We start from the raw sequence: 18578 nt of genomic DNA on the forward strand, positions 1-18578 counted from the left end.
TATAAACCTAAGCCCCCTCCGTGGAAGAACCAGCGCTATCTGTGTATAAACCTAAGCCCCCTCCGTGCAAGAACCAGCGCGATCTGTGTATAAACCTAAGCCCCCTCCGTGGAAGAACCAGCGCTATCTGTGTATAAACCTAAGCCCCCTCCGTGGAAGAACCAGCGCTATCTGTGTATAAACCTAAGCCCCCTCCGTGCAAGAACCTGCGCTATCTATGTATAAACTAAGCCCCCTCCGTGCAAGAACCAGCGCGATCTGTGTATAAAAGACAGTCAACATTTCCTTACGTCGCCGGGTCATATGACGAAGAAGTAGATGTTGATGATGATGAGAGAATGAAGATGAAGGAGGAAAAGAAGAAAAAAAAGTTTTATTTAAGAGTCAAAGGGATATTACAAGTATTGCTATGTATACTGATAAAGCGATACAGTCAAAAAACATGCTATGCTACTTTGGCCATTCTAAAACACTTAGGACGCACTGAATACATTCTATGTTCATTACAAACTCAACATTAAAACATAAGTATTGGAATACAGTAAACTACGGTTGTAACGAACTCAAAGGGACCACTAATTTTAGTTTAGTTCGTTATAACCGTAGTTCGTTATAAGCATATATACAGCGTATATACAGCAATTGGACGGCATCCAAAAAACAGTTCGTCATATCCTTTACTTCGTTATTAGCGTGTTCGTTATAAAAGTAGTTTACTGTACAAGCGATTTAGCAAGTGAAATTGCTAAAGAAACATCTGTAAACTGATTTTTTTTTTGCGTTGAAGCATTCTGCTAGCTGCTGCCAGAAGCGGTTGTATAATATCATTGTTTAACCTACAAGTTTTAATTGGACTCCAAGATCCGACCTCCTGCCTGTGTATTGGTGACAGAGCGGTGTCCGCCCCGGGAACACTGGTCACTCAGTCCTGCTGGGTGTTCTGTCACGTGATTACCAGGCGTGAACACCTGGTGTCATCACTGAGTTTCAGGGACCCTGTCATACAAGTTTCATAGCTATTTTGCCCTATACGCCACATGGAATCTGTTTCTGCGGATCATCAACACTTAGACTAGTTATTCTATAACATCCACATGTTGTGTTACATGGTACCATTTCTACCTAATTCTATCGGCAACAGACCTGTGAAGATCCGGAGTGGAATAGGCCTTCAGCAACCCACTAATTCCAGCTGTTGTGGTGAGCTACTAAACACTGTACAGTGATACTAGGTTTACCCGTGAAGATCTAGGGTAGAATAGGACTTCAGCAACCCACTAAATCCAGCTGTTGTGGTGAGCTACTAAACACTGTACAGTGATACTAGGTTTACCAGTGAAGATCTAGGGTAGAATAGGACTTCAGCAACCCACTAAATCCAGCTGTTGTGGTGATCTACTAAACACTGTACAGTGATACTAGGTTTACCAGTGAAGATCTAGGGTAGAACAGGACTTCAGCAACCCACTAATCTCAGCTGTTGTGAGGAGCTACTAAACACTGTACAGTGATACTAGGTTTACCCGTGAAGATTTAGGGTAGAATAGGACTTCAGCAACCCACTAATCCCAGCTGTTGTGGTGAGCTACTAAACACTGTACAGTGATACTAGGTTTACCAGTGAAGATCTAGGGTAGAATAGGACTTCAGCAACCCACTAATCCCAGCTGTTGTGGTGAGCTACTAAACACTGTACAGTGATACTAGGTTTACCAGTGAAGATCTAGGGTAGAATAGAACTTCAGCAACCCACTAATCCCAGCTGTTGTGGTGAGCTACTTAACACTGTACAGTGATACTAGGTTTACCAGTGAAGATCTAGGGTAGAATAGGACTTCAGCAACCCACTAATCTCAGCTGTTGTGAGGAGCTACTAAACACTGTACAGTGATACTAGGTTTACCCGTGAAGATCTAGGGTAGAATAGGACTTCAGCAACCTAAACTTGTCGTAATCAGGTCATATCAGCTGTCATCGTATCAGGTCCTATCAACTGGCATCGTATCAGGTCCTGTCAGCTGTATTCGTATCAGGTCCTATCAACTGGCATCGTATCTAAGAGGCGACTAACGGAATCGGATGGTTAGACTCGCTGACTTGGTTGATGCATGTCATCGTATCTCAATTGCGTGGATCGATGCTCATGATGTCAATCACTGGGTTGTCTGATCCAGACGCGATTACGTACAGACTGTCGTCATATAAGAGTGGTAAGAGCTTTATGTGTAATGTACCATCTATCTACAAACCTGTCCTAAATTGGAACTCCACCGCGTCACTCATCTCCCCGCCGTATCCATTTATAAGATGGGCCGTGTAGTTAGTCTCGGGCTGGAGACCGGTCAGGTCGTAGAAGGTGTTGAGACGATGGATCTTCTCCTTGACGGCCGCCCCCGTGTAGTTGATCCACAGTTCGCTGACGTTGTAGCAGCTGGGGGAGTTGGTCCAGGAGATGCGGATAGTGTTGTATCCGCCCCGGATAACTCGCACATCACGTGGGGGAGCGTCTAGTGACAGGGGTGGAGTGGTGAGAAATGAATAGAACTGGTGAATTTGTTGGCACAATGAAAGTTAGAACATGCATGTCAGTAGAATTGTGTCTACGACGAAATGTCGCATTCATTGATGAGATACACACATAACTAACTTCTAAAGCTCGGTAGGGGATCTTCAACACATAGTCAGATCATGACGAACTGGTAGCGGGGAGCGGGGGTGGGTGGGTGTGGAGTGGTTGGGGGTGGGGTGGGGTGGGGGGTATATACATACAAAGGTAGTACACATAGTTAAGGCACAACACGTGGATCAGCCGGACCGGGCGGCGGAGGGAGAGCATGTACAGTAAACTACGCTATAACGAACTCAAGGGCCACAGAGTTTAGTTCGATATACCGTAGTTCGTTATATGCATATATACAGTCAACTTCTGTATTATGAGAAACACAACGTTTCGGAGTACAGGGGAAGAAGGAGTAAGCATATATTCCGAAACGTTGTCTTTCTCATTATAAAGAAGTTGACATCCATAAAATTCTCTTTCTTATGTGTATGACTTCTAAATGCCTTTCACAGACAACATTAGTTTAGAATAAAAGACGACACATAGACGTCAGAATACTTACATTCACCTATTCCACTGAAACTGTTGATGTTCGTTATCTGAAAATAGGAACGATTTATTTAAACCTTTGAACCAATGTTTCGTTTTGAACCCGTAGCTTTCCACGAGGAGACCGACAGCCTCCCTTGACAAGACTGTGACATCCTCCCTTGACAAGACTGTGACAGCCTCCCTTGGCAAGACTGTGACAGCCTCCCTTGACAAGACTGCGACAGCCTCCCTTGGCAAGACTGTGACAGCCTCCCTTGGCAAGACTGTGACAGCCTCCCTTGACAAGACTGCGACAGCCTCCCTTGACAAGACTGTGACAGCCTCCCTTGACAAGACTGTGACAGCCTCCCTTGACAAGACTGTGACAGCCTCCCTTGACAAGACTGTGACAGCCTACCCCAGGCGTAACTCATCAGTCTAGATTACAACCTTAGGATTGTTATTGCAAAATAATATAAATATACATATATGTGTGCATTATCTCACTTCCATATTAATTTTGCAACACGGCAGAAGTGCTTATAGTGACCTGGAGAGAGCTTGTCGTGCTGAGCATGGCGGGGTTGGTGACCTTGACTGTCAGGGTCATGACCTCTGTAGCGATACTCTCCTTCTCCACCCTCAGCCAGCAATGGTTGATGGGGATGCTGACGGTGCTGCGGAAGCAGTCGTTGGATGGCGTGCAGCGGCCTAACGCGGGATCTGCGTCGTACTCGGCTTTCTGGGGATGGAGATTAAGGGGACACTGTAACACACTAACGTGGCTCTCCTTAAACAACCCTTAAGTTACTGAACGCTACACTTCAACGCATCCCTAAAGATTCATATAGGATGACGTTGCCATGGTGACAAGTATTTCATTGTGAGAGTTTATCGGTATCTGGATACATATTTGTCCGTTTGTTGTGGCATAATTTGAGAGTTTCTGCAATTGAAAATAATGTGTGACTTAATGTTTTGACAGGTTCTATTGGACTACTTAACTGTTGGCACAACAGAGGAATCAAGACAAATAAATGTATTTGGAATGGGTAGTTCCCACTTACATTAAGTTTGCACGGGCGGTTAATTTGTAATTAAGGTCTGTTAGATCTTATGGTCTGCTCGTACTGTGCTTGTCATAAGAGGCGACCAACGGGATCGGGTGGTCAGGCTCTCTCACTTGGTTGATGCATGTCATCGTATCCAATTTGCGTGGATCGATGCTCATTATACCAATCACTAGATTGTCTGGTCCAGACCGCCTTCATATAGTTGGAATATTGCTGAGTATGGCGTTAAACAACAAACAAACATACGGTCTGTTTGTACATAGGGTCTGTTTGATCTTATGGTCTGTTTGTACATACGGTCTGTTTGAGCTTTTTGTCTGTTTAATTTGTACATACGGTCTGTTTGATCTTTATGTCTGTTTGTACATACGGTCTGTTTGATCTTTCTGTCTGTTTGTACATACGGTCTGTTTGATCTTTCTGTCTGTTTGTACATTTGGTCTCTTTATTCCTTTGGTCTTTTTGTACATATGGTCCGTTTGATCTTTCGGTCTGATTGTACATACGGTCGCTTTGATCTTTCGGTCTGTTTGTACATATGATCTGTTTGGACAGACGGTCAGTTCGAAATTACGGTCTATTTTCACTCACGGTCTGGTTAACTTATAGTCTGTTTGTACATACGGTCAGTTCGTAATTACGGTCTATTTTCACTCTAGGTCTGGTTAACTTATGGTCTGTTTGTACATACGGTTAGTTCGTAATTACGGTCAGTTCGTAATTACGGTCTGGTTTTACTTATAGTCTGTTTGTACATACGCTCAGTTCGTAATTACGGTCTATTTTCACTCACGGTCTGGTTAACTTATGGTTTGTTTGTACATACGGTCAGTTCGTAATTACGGTATATTTTCACTCACGGTCAGGTTAACTTATGATCATTTTGTACATACGGTCAGTTCGTAATTACGGTATATTTTCACTCACGGTCTGGTTAACTTATGGTCTTTTTGTACATACGGTCAGTTCGTAATTACGGTATATTTTCACTCACGGTCTGGTTAACTTATGGTCATTTTGTACATACGGTCAGTTCGTAATTACGGTATATTTTCACTCACGGTCTGGTTAACTTATGGTCATTTTGTACATACGGTCAGTTCGTAATTACGGTATATTTTCACTCACGGTCTGGTTAACTTATGGTTATTTTGTACATACGGTCAGTTCGTAATTACGGTATATTTTCACTCACGGTCTGGTTAACTTATGGTCTGTTTGTACTTTCATTTTGTGTTGACCTACATTCAGTGTGTACTGTGTCCGATCCAGCGTCCCTTTGCGCGCCACCGTCCCCGTGCTGTTCCGTACAAGACGCCAGGAGACCTCCCACAGTCCGCTGTCGTCATCTATAGCCGTCAGGGGCACGCTGTAATACATTAACATGGCCATCCTTGAACAAACGTTAAGTTACTTAACGCTTTCAACTACAGCTCTTTCTCACCGACAGATATCCAGAATCCTATAAGTTGTCGTGGCCACAGCGGGGAATCCAGTACGTTAAAAGTGACGTACAAACATGGCCAAACTTACATAGAGGGTGATATTCTCACAGGCGAGGTGAAATGGGGTTTAACGTCGCGTCCAAGATTATTGCACTTATATAGCGACGTGCGTGTGCTTGTACTAGTCAGAATTGATGCTGATTTTATGGTGCCAGCCCACTGAGATACCCTGCCGCAATTTAACATGGGCGCCAAGCAGGGTAACAAGTAACACTTGTCACGTCTTTTGGTATGACGCTGCCAGGGATCGAACCCCCTACCTTCCGCTCCCCCGGCGGACGCTCTACCACTAGATCACGGAGGCGGTCGATATACTCCCAGAGAGGATGATATACTTTTAGAGAGGAGTTACACTCACAGGGAGGATGATATACTTGCAGAGAGGAGTTACACTCACAGGGAAGATGATATACTTACAGAGAGGAGTTACACTCACAGGGAGGATGATATACTTACAGAGAGGAGTTACACTCACAGGGAGGAGGATATACTTACAGAGAGGAGTTACACTCACAGGGAGGATGATATACTTACAGAGAGGAGTTACACTCACAGGGAGGATGATATACTTACAGAGAGGAGTTACACTCACAGGGAGGATGATATACTTGCAGAGAGGAGTTACACTCACAGGGAGGATGATATACTTACAGAGAGGAGTTACACTCACAGGGAGGAGGATATACTTACAGAGAGGAGTTACACTCACAGGGAGGAGGATATACTTACAGAGAGGAGTTACACTCACAGGGAGGATGATATACTTACAGAGAGGAGTTACACTCACAGGGAGGAGGATATACTTACAGAGAGGAGTTACACTCACAGGGAGGAGGATATACTTACAGAGAGGAGTTACACTCACAGGGAGGATGATATACTTACAGAGAGGAGTTACACTCACAGGGAGGATGATATACTTGCAGAGAGGAGTTACACTCACAGGGAGGAGGATATACTTACAGAGAGGAGTTACACTCACAGGGAGGATGATAAACTTACAGAGAGGAGTTACACTCACAGGGAGGATGATATACTTACAGAGAGGAGTTACACTCACAGGGAGGATGATATACTTACAGAGAGGAGTTACACTCACAGGGAGGATGATATACTTGCAGAGAGGAGTTACACTCACAGGGAGGAGGATATACTTACAGAGAGGAGTTACACTCACAGGGAGGATGATAAACTTACAGAGAGGAGTTACACTCACAGGGAGGAGGATATACTTACAGAGAGGAGTTACACTCACAGGGAGGATGATATACTTACAGAGAGGAGTTACACTCACAGGGAGGATGATATACTTACAGAGAGGAGTTACAATCACAGGGAGGATGATATACTTACAGAGATGAGTAATGGTACGTCCCATTCTGCACATTTTTTTCCAATTCTCGCAGCTTGACAACTGGCTTGGAGTTATCAAAGCTGACCAGTGTGCTATCTATCTTCGTATTACTCATAATGTCCGTCGCCCGCACCCAAACCCGGATACTGTCACCGTTGATTCGGTTTTCGTTTCTAATCACAAATCTTTCCCCAACTGGTTGTACCTGGCTCCATGCTTTGGGGGAGGATAATGTGGACCCCCCGGCATGGTCCCGACCATAGGATACTTCAAACTTCACAATACCGCGGACATTGGGGATTGCAGCACGAGTTCTCTCCCCTTCATCGTCATCGAACGTTACACCTTTGAGAGTGAACCGACTGGAAGAGCCGACTTCTTTTTCGATGTCTGCAAACTGAGTGGGGTACTTCAGCACTGCGTTCAAAAATTTGCCCTTGTCGTGAACGTCGTTAGCGAAGTGTCCTCCCCATTCCACGACAACGTCGGCGTCGAGGTTCGCCTGCCACGTGTGACCAGTGTCTGCTGCAGCGCTAGATATGAACAGCGGGTCGTTGTCGCTGGTGGTGACGTTGGAGACGTTGTCGTACAGAAACAGTCGCCGGGCGTACCGCGAGTTGTTGGCTCGGTCCGAGGCCTCCAAGATGACGGAGTACATGCCGGGTGTAGGCGGGGGATACTCCACCCGGGGGGTGCCGTTAGCTGCCAGCCACTCCCTATTGATGAGGGGTTCGAGGGGCGTCTTCTCCCCCAGCTTGCTGTCCGCGGTGATGATGTCAAGTCGGAACACCTCCCATGCATAGCGGTGCATACCAGACAGCACGTCCGTCCAGCCATCCCAAGTAATTGCGACTGGAGTCTACAACAGATATGTGACAAGTGAGTAAGTCCGGTTTTACGCCGCTTTCAGCAATATTACAGCAATATCATGGGCGGGGGATGGGCTTCACTCAGTGCACCTTTGTCAAACCTGGGCCTCCGACCGCTTAAGCCACAATGTTTCCCCACCGTATCAATAGCAAGTGCGTGAGTGCGTGACAGCGTGACGTGGCGGAGGAACCCAGCACGACGCAGGTGTTGATCACTCAGGTGAAACAAGCAATCATATAGAAAAGAGAGATTCGAACCTAGCAACAAAGGGAAGCAACTCAGCAACTGCAGAATGTTAGAAACAATGAATGGTCGTGGCAGGGTGGGAGCTGATACGACGGGTGCTGATAGAGTGGATGACACACTCATGTGCCATGGTGTCGCTTGTATGTATTGAGTTGACAGGGGCCGGTGTCAGAGAGTGTGATTTCCCCCCTAGCCTAAATTCCCCCCGGAAAAGGGGCTATATAGCCTAATTTTCCCCCGGAAAAGGGCTATATAGCTAAATTTCCCCCGGGGAAAGATTACCACATAGCCATATTTCCGCTTTAGAGTCAGATTTCCCCCCTTAGCACAAGGGGGAAATATGACTATATAGCAGAATTTCCCCTATATCCCTCAGATTTTTCAATGCAGTATTAAAAAACATAACCTACAGCACCATTTAACAAACATTGATCAAACAGCAATGGCAAAACCTAACGTATTGCATGCCATATTTGACAGAGAAATTGAAGTTAAACGTGTCTCAATTGAAAACAAGCTTTTAGGAATCATGTAGAGTTTAGTGTTGAAAACATAGACGATTCCGACTTGCCACTTGTTATTCATGCCAGAGAACTTATTTATGAACTGCTGCTGGATACAAGTAAATACTTTACGTCAGTGATTTTCTACAATGCAGTGATTAATGGTGTGTTGGAATCATATATCTTCCACTGAAACACGAGTTGAAAAACTTGCGGCGTCACCTTTGGCAAGTGATCTTGTTCATGCATGCCTCTGTCCACAAACAGTAAATGGGTACCAAGGAGTTAATGTGGTAATGGTAATGTGAATGGGTAATCTTCTAGAGCCTGACAGGCAGCTTTGGTTGCATATTTCACATGTAGCTGGGAAGTTCTGGAATGCAAAATATACGGACCTCTGATCGGGGCAAGAAACGCCATGAGCACGCACAGATATATGCGCTATATACGTTGTAAATATACCTTATAATATACTTGGCAGTGAGCGACTGAGGATTCTCGATGACAGAAAAGTGATATGTCACTGCAACCATGATAAGGAGAACGACTGCCGTTCAAGTTTACAGTGCAGACCTGATAGAAATCAACTAGCAAAATGTGTTTCAACTAGCAATGTGACGTATTGCTCCTGAAGACATATGGAAGATTTTAGATTCGCTGATTTACCTCAAATACACAAAATAAAAAAACCAAAACAACACTTACCCTACTAAATAAATATATAATAAATAAAAAAAATAATTTCGTAAGTGACAAAATGCTGATCTGATCTGTCGAGTGACAGATCCGCCATATCTCACTGTCGAAATGAACTATCCTCTATTTATTAAAATTAAGAATGTATGGCGCAAAAAACCACAAGATTTTGATCATGGTTTCTCTTGTAAATTACTCCATCAGCCAACTGTACATCTAGGTACTTTTGATAATAGACATATATTTACTTATGGGGGAAATCTGACTCCAAAGCGGAAAATTGGCTATGTAGTGTATTTTCCGGGTGGGAAATATGGCCATATAGTATGCTTTCCGTGGGAAGTATGGCCATATAGTATGCTTTCCGTGGGAAGTATGGCTATATAGTATGCTTTCCGTGGGAAGTATGGCTATATAGCCAGTTTTCCGGGGGAAGTTTGGCTATATAGTCCTTTTTCCGGGGGGTAATTAGGCTAGGGGGGAAATTCCACTCTCTGACACCGGCATGAATTGCGCGGACTATTCGGTGGGGGGGGACTCACTCGTGTAATATCCCTGTCTATGTGTAGTGGTGATGTACGGCAGGACGGTTGACTGTAGCAGTGTTCAGGTTTATTCAGGTCGAACTTGAACATGAGCGTCTTTAATGAAGTCAACTGAGTGTAGTCCTCGTTCTTGAAGAAACGTCCAGTTTCCGGGTTGACCAGCTCCCTGCGTCCTCCACTGGTGAAGGTCAGGGTCACTTCAATCCTACGCAACGTGAAACGTATCCTTTAATTCACCCTTCGTTAACAGCACACCAGCTACAGTATTTACTTACTAGCTGTTTATCTCAAGTAATCCTTTTACAATGCAGCTAGGTCCCTATGCTATTAATCTTTGTCATCATCGTACTAAACATCTATATTATCACCCTCAACTAAGTCTCTATATTCTCAACCCACTAGTTCCCAATATCAGCCACAAACTAGTTATTATCACTAGACATCTATATTATCACCCCACTAAACATCTATATTATCACCCCACTAAACATCTACATGTATATTATCACCCCACTAAACATCTATATTATCACCCCACTAAACATCTATATTATCACCCCACTAAACATCTATATTATCACCCCACTAGACATCTGTATTATCACCCCACTAGACATCAGTATTATCACCGCACTAGACATCAATATTATCACCCCACTAAACATCTATATTATCACCCCACTAGACATCTGTATTATCACCCCACTAGACATCTGTATTCTCACCCCACTAGACATTTTTATTATCACCCCACTAGACATCTGTATTATCACCCCACTAAACATTTTTATTATCACCCCACTAGACATATGTATTATCACCCCACTAGACATCAGCATTATCACCCCACTAGACATCTGTATTATCACCCCACTAGACATCTGTATTATCACCCCACTAGACATCTATATTATCACCCCACTAGACATCTATATTATCACCCCACTAAACATCTATATTATCACCCCACTAGACATTTTTATTATCACCCCACTAGACATCTATATTATCACCCCACTAAACATCTATATTATCACCCCACTAGACATCTGTATTATCACCCCACTAGACATCAGTATTATCACCGCACTAGACATCAATATTATCACCCCACTAAACATCTATATTATCACCCCACTAGACATCTGTATTATCACCCCACTAGACATCTGTATTATCACCCCACTAGACATTTTTATTATCACCCCACTAGACATCTGTATTATCACCCCACTAAACATTTTTATTATCACCCCACTAGACATCTGTATTATCACCCCACTAGACATCAGCATTATCACCCCACTAGACATCTGTATTATCACCCCACTAGACATCTGTATTATCACCCCACTAGACATCTATATTATCACCCCACTAGACATCTATATTATCACCCAACTAAACATCTATATTATCACCCCACTAGACATTTTTATTATCACCCCACTAGACATCTGTATTATCACCCCACTAAACATCTATATTATCACCCCACTAGACATCTGTATTATTACCCACGTGGTGTAGATACAAGTGGTAAGATACTAAATCCGTACGTCACACGTGTGTCGTACAAGGTTGACCTTGTTTTATTCGTTTTGATTGGATAACAGTGACTTCTGTCACACCGGGACTACTTTTTTTATTCATAAAAAATCGCGAGACGTGATTCATTTTCCAACTACAAGGCAGAACTGAAGCAATCTCATGTGAGCGAGGGATATTAACAAACACTTTATTAAACCAAACAAGATAGTCACACGCATCAATCCTATATATGTTATGCATTGAGCTTCCACAGACATTATATAATCGAGCTATATCCATTTACAATGTTCGACTACCGTTCAATAGATCGAGGGTCCCAATGAGCGTGACGCACCCGACTACTTTCGCAACTTCCAATTTGATTTAACGTAAAAGGATAAGCGTGGTGAAATGAAGTCAGTTTAATCTATCTTGACAGATATCTAGATTTAATTGGGATGATCCGGTTGTGCCATCAGTGTCCTCCTCGAAGGGTATTTTGTGGCACTGTTTCGGGAGTTGTTTGTTCACGACTGCACAACCAGATCACTCAAAGTGAACATTTCCGATAAAAATCATTCGAAAGCTCCGAAAAAGTGTGCCTGATTTCTGATTATGTGGCCCAAAATATCCCAAAGGTGAACAATAACATTCCCTATCTCTAGCGTAAAAAACGCTGAGTAGATCACGGTTGTCTTTTCTTATTCCGGTAGTGACCTTGCCCTTCGTTCGAAGCTGTCACTGAATCCAAGCAGACATAGTGTGTTGATTTTCACGTCTTCAGTAAAGGGTGATACAGTAAACATGAACACTCTGATTTCCCTCTTCCAAAATGGTACGGACACGATATAAATTCAAATGATAGATCAAGGAAACCGAACCATCTTGAATGAACAGACCCCGGCGGTGCGAGTGACCGACTCTTGGTCCGATATTCAAAGCGCGGCGCGACTTTTAAAATTTTCTTATAGGTGTCCTGCGTACTAACATCATGGCGCTTGAATTCTCATAAATTGAAGAAATTCTTCCAAAAGGATCTTGAGCGTCGGTGCAGTTATTTTTGCAAACACAACTGCAGGCGCATGTTGTTAATGCGTATGCATAGGAATGTAAACAATGCCCATATTTGGGCATATATCAATATTCATGCGCAACCAGATTTTGCAACCGGTTTCAGTTTGGTCTGTCAACGAACAAAAGTTGTTATGTATTTACACTTACATACATATTTAACGTGGGTAATAAATAAAATACCACACTCATTCTCGTTAGATACCATTTTTACGTAACTCGTGAACTTTCTATGATATCTGACCTCGCTTTCGCTCGGTCAGATACCATATAAAGTCCACTCGTTTCGTAAAAATGGTATCTAACGAAAATGAGTGTAGTATTTTCTATCTATCACCCCACTAGACATCTATATTATCACCCCACTAGGCATCAGTATTATCACCCCTCTAGACATCTATATTATCACCCCACTAAACATCTATATTATCACCCCACTAAACATCTATATTATCACCCAACTAAACATCTATATTATCACCCCACTAAACATCTATATTATCACCCCACTAGGCATCTGTATTATCACCTCACTAGACATCTATATTATCACCCCACTAAACATCTATATTATCACCCCACTAAACATCTATATTATCACCCCACTAGGCATCTGTATTATCACCTCACTAGACATCTATATTATCACCCCACTAAACATCTATATTATCACCCCACTAGACATATATATTATCACCCCACTAAACATCTATATTATCACCCCACTAGACATCTGTATTATCACCCCACTAGACATATATATTATCACCCCACTAGACATATATATTAACACCCCTGTCGTTCTCTATATTATCATCCCACTAGACATCTATATCATCACCCCACTAGACATCTATATTATCACCCCACTAGACATCTATATTATCACCCCACTAGACATCTATATTATCACCCCTGTCGTTCTCTATATTATCACCCCTGTCATTCTCTATATGATCACCTTACTAGACATCTATTTTATAACTCCAGTCGTTATCTATATTATCACCCGAGACGTACTCTATATTAGCAACCCTGTCGTTCTCTGTATTATCACCAAAGTCGTCAACATAATAACTCCCTGTTGTTCTCTATATTATCACCCCCGTCGTTCTACGTATTATCACCCACATCAATCTCTGTATTATCACCCCAGTCGTTCTCTATATTATCATCCACATCATTCTCTGTATTATCACCCCTGTCGTTCTCTGTATTATCACCCCCGTAGTTCTCTATATTATCACCCCCGTAGTTCTCTATATTATCACCGAAGTCATTCTCTGTATTATCACCCCCGCAGTTCTCTATATTATCACCCCAGTCGTTCTCTATATTATCACCTCACTAGACATCTATATTATAACTCCAGTCGTTATCTATATTATCACCCGAGTCGTACTCTATATTAGCAACCCTGTCGTTCTCTGTATTATCACCAAAGTCGTCAACATAATAACTCCCTGTTGTTCTCTATATTATCACCCCCGTCGTTCTACGTATTATCACCCACATCAATCTCTGTATTATCACCCCAGTCGTTCTCTATATTATCATCCACAGCATTCTCTATATTATCACCCCCGTAGTTCTCTATATTATCACCTCCGTAGTTCTCTATATTATCACCTAAGTCATTCTCTGTATTATCACCCCCGTCGTTCTCTGTATTATCACCCCCGCAGTTCTCTATATTATCACCGAAGTCATTCTCTGTATTATCACCCCCGCAGTTCTCTATATTATCACCCCAGTCGTTCTCTATATTATCAACCAAGTCATTCTCTGTATTATCACCCCCGCAGTTCTCTATATTATCACCCCAGTCGTTCTCTATATTATCACCCAAGTCATTCTCTGTATTATCACCCCCGCAGTTCTCTATATTATCACCCCAGTCGTTCTCTATATTATCACCCAAGTCATTCTCTGTATTATCACCCCCGCAGTTCTCTATATTATCACCGAAGTCATTCTCTGTAGTATCACCCCAGTCGTTCTCTATATTATCACCCAAGTCATTCTCTGTATTATCACCCCCGCAGTTCTCTATATTATCACCCCCAGTCATTCTCTGTATTATCACCCACATCATTCTCTGTATTATCACCCCTGTCGTTCTCTATATTATCACCCACATCATTCTCTATATTATCACCTAAGTCGTTCTCTGTATTATCACCCCTGTCGTTCTCTGTATTATCACCCCTGTCGTTCTCTATATTATCACCCAGATCATTCTCTGCATTATCACCCCTGTCGTTCTCTATATTATCACCCAGATCATTCTCTGTATTATCACCCCTGTCGTTCTCTATATTATCACCCAGATCATTCTCTGTATTATCACCCCTGTCGTTCTCTATATTATCACCCACATCATTCTCTATATTATCACCGAAGTCGTTCTCTGTATTATCACCCCTGTCGTTCTCTGTATTATCACCCCTGTCGTTCTCTATATTATCACCCACATCATTCTCTGCATTATCACCCCTGTCGTTTTCTATATTATCGACCCCGAAGTTCTCTATATTATCACCCCCGTAGTTCTCTGTATTATCACCCCTCTCGTTCTCTATATTATCACCCAAGTCATTCTCTATATTATCACCCAAGTCATTCTCTATATTATCACCCAAGTCATTCTCTATATTATCACCCAAGTCATTCTCTATATTATCACCCCAGTCATTCTCTATATTATCACCCAAATCATGCTCTATATTATCGACCCCGAAGTTCTCTATATTATCACCCCCGTAGTTCTCTGTATTATCACCCAAGTCATTCTCTATATTATCATCCACATCATTCTCTATATTATCACCCACATCATTCTCTGTATTATCACCCAAGTCATTCTCTATATTATCACCCAAGTCATTCTCTATATTATCACCCCCGTAGTTCTCTGTATTATCACCCCTGTCGTTCTCTATATTATCACCCACATCATTCTCTGTATTATCACCGAAGTCATTCTCTGTATTATCACCCCTGTCGTTCTCTATATTATCATCCACATCATTCTCTATATTATCACCCCCAGTCATTTTCTGTATTATCACCCACATCATTCTCTGTATTATCACCCCAGTCGTTCTCTATATTATCATCCACATCATTCTCTATATTATCACCCCCGTAGTTCTCTATATTATCACCCACATCATTCTCTATATTATCACCGAAGTCGTTCTCTGTACTATCACCCACATCATTCTCTGTATTATCAGCCCAGTCGTTCTCTATATTATCACCTCCGCAGTTCTCTATACTATCACCCACATCATTCTCTGTATTATCAGCCCAGTCGTTCTCTATATTATCACCCCGTAGTTCTCTATATTATCACCCCCGTAGTTATCTATATTATCACCCACATCATTATCTGTATTATCAACCCTGTCGTTCTCTAAATTATCACTCCTGTAGTTCTCTATATTATCACCGAAGTCATTCTCTATATTATCACCCCCGTAGTTCTCTATATTATCACTCCTGTAGTTCTCTATATTATCACCGAAGTCGTTCTTTATATTATCACCCCCGTAGTTCTCTATATTATCACCCACATCATTCTCTGTATTATCAACCCTGTCGTTCTATATATTATCACTCCTGTAGTTCTCTATATTATCACCGAAGTCGTTCTTTATATTATCACCCCCGTAGTTCTCTATATTATCACCCACATCATTCTCTGTATTATCAACCCTGTCGTTCTCTATATTATCACTCCTGTAGTTCTCTATATTATCACCGAAGTCATTCTCTATATTATCACCCCCGTAGTTCTCTATATTATCACCCACATCATTCTCTATATTATCACCGAAGTCGTTCTCTGTACTATCACCCACATCATTCTCTGTATTATCAGCCCAGTCGTTCTCTATATTATCACCCCCGTAGTTCTCTATATTATCACCCCCGTAGTTCTCTATATTATCACTCCTGTAGTTCTCTATATTATCACCCACATCATTCTCTGTATTATCAACCCTGTCGTTCTCTATATTATCACTCCTGTAGTTCTCTATATTATCACTCCTGTAGTTATCTATATTACCACCCAAGTCATTCTCTGTATTATCACCCCGGATCTTCACGGGTTAACCTGATACCACTGTACAGTGTTTAGTAGCTCCTGACAACAGCTTAGATTAGTGGGTCTGAGAGGGACTTACTCATCCGCATTATTGATGGACCGGTCAAACCTCGGCTCTTTCGACGTGCAGTTCCAATATTCGACTGTGGCAACGCCCCTTCCATCCCTCTGCTCACAAGTGTAGTTCTCCGCCTTGGACGTGTATCTGTCACCAGTGTCTGTGAACAGTCAATAACTGAGTGCATGATTGAATGTTCCCTGTATCAGGTGGCAGTATTCAAGCGATGTCACACGCCAGCATGTACATAATCGGGACTAGGCGAACCATTGGTTGATAGCGTGAGCACCGCTTCAAGGGATTTGAGAGCAGTCAAAATGTGTACACAGGTAACTTCGCTCAACATTAAGATCACAACTCCTCGTTGTGTTATTGCTGCAGCAACACATCTAATGAGGAGATAAACATACTGTTATTTAAAATTCAGAGGTTTCAAACGTAGATTCGATACCTGTAAATTTCACTCGACCATGACACGATCAGAAAATAGTGAGTGAGTGAGTTGGGTTTAACGCCGCTTTTAACAGTATTTCAGTTATATCGCGGCGTGTCTGCTTAATGTGGGAGGAAAGCCCGAAGTGATGCAGGTCCCAGACGTTTACCACTTCGTTGAAATCCACGAGCACGGGTATGGTGCTGACAAACCTAGTAACATAATCGGGGCGAACCGGGATTCGAACCCACAATCATAGGTGGCGCAACTCTGCACAGCGAATCGGGGCGCCTTAGACGACTGGGCCACCCGTGTCATCTCAATGAGAAAATAAACGCGACCTCTTTAGTAATAGGTGAATTGATGAGATAGGATCTTAATATTTGCAGAAGGTTAAAAGATCGAGTTCAGGGATCAGAGGAGATTTTTGTTCTGCATTCAGTTTTCAGCTCAGATATCCGGTAAGCATTATTCAACCTGTCATCCAAAAGACAATGAAGCGACCCAACAGTGTTTGGCTCTAAAGTACACGTCACTGTCTCCAGACAGGAAGTCTAAGCATTGTGATGCCCTAGACATGACCTCTCGCCAAATGTCAAGTGTTCTGCCTGAATTACATACAATCCAGGAACGGGTGATTCAGTTGCATAAATAAAGTAAGATCAGCACTTGAAATTACCGTCCTAACGAGTCTGTGATAGGACTGTTTCTGTCTGCGTCTTTGTGATGGCCGTGTGTGTGTGAGTGAGTGTGTGTGTGTGAGTGAGTGAGTGAGTGAGTGAGTGAGTGTGTGTGTGTGTGTGTGAGATGTGTGTGTGATGGGTTTATGTGCTAAGGTGTGTGTGTTAGTGTGTATTTCTGTGCGTGTGTCTGTGTGATAGGTGTGTGTGTCTGTGTTTATGTATGTGCGTGTCTGTGTGTGTCTCTGTGACGGGTGTGTGTGTCTGTGGTTGTGTATGTGTGTGCCTGTGTGTGTGTTAGTTTGTGTGTTTGTGAACTCGTGATTCAGCTGCATTGATGAAGCTAGATCAGCACTTGAAATTATCATCCGAACGAGTCTGTGATTGAACTGTTTCTGTCTGTGTCTTTGTGATGTGTGTGTGTGATGTGTGTGTCTGATTGGTGTGTGATTAGTGTGTTTGTCTGTGTGATGGGTGTGTGTGTCTGTCTGTGTGATGTGTGTATGTGGGTGTGTGCCTGTGTGATGGGTGTGTGTGTCTGTGTCTGTGTGATGTGTGGGTGTGTGCCTGTGCGTGTGTGTGTGTAATTCAACTGCATTTATGAAGTTAGATCAGCACTTGTGTGTGTGTGATGCGTGTGTGTGATGTATGTGTGATTGGCGTGTGTGTCTGTGTGATGGGTGTGTGTGAAGCTAGATCAGCACTTGTGTGTGTGTGATGTGTGTGTGATTGGTGTGTGTGTGTCTGTGTGATGGGTGTGTGTGTCTGTCTGTGTGATGTGTGTATGTGGGTGTGCTTGTGTGAAGGGT

The 18578-nt window shown here is 42.7% G+C and overlaps 1 protein-coding gene across 1 annotated transcript in view; it reads right to left on the reverse strand.

The window, feature by feature from the left end:
- LOC124126209 overlaps positions 1-18578 on the reverse strand; it is a 58325-nt gene that overhangs the window by 17238 nt on the left and 22509 nt on the right. Inside the window, exons 7-13 of the mRNA XM_048391382.1 lie at positions 16678-16816; positions 9881-10088; positions 7023-7882; positions 5410-5533; positions 3642-3833; positions 3123-3159; positions 2250-2507 (exon numbers count right to left, since the gene is read on the reverse strand). Of these exons, the coding sequence (XP_048247339.1) occupies positions 2250-2507; positions 3123-3159; positions 3642-3833; positions 5410-5533; positions 7023-7882; positions 9881-10088; positions 16678-16816 (1818 nt within the window). The remainder of the gene's footprint in view (positions 1-2249; positions 2508-3122; positions 3160-3641; positions 3834-5409; positions 5534-7022; positions 7883-9880; positions 10089-16677; positions 16817-18578) is intronic.

The sequence above is a fragment of the Haliotis rufescens genome, unplaced genomic scaffold (genome assembly GCF_023055435.1).
Source record: "Haliotis rufescens isolate VD_foot unplaced genomic scaffold, xgHalRufe1.0.p SCAF_10, whole genome shotgun sequence".
NCBI classification, from domain to species: Eukaryota; Metazoa; Mollusca; class Gastropoda; order Lepetellida; family Haliotidae; genus Haliotis; species Haliotis rufescens.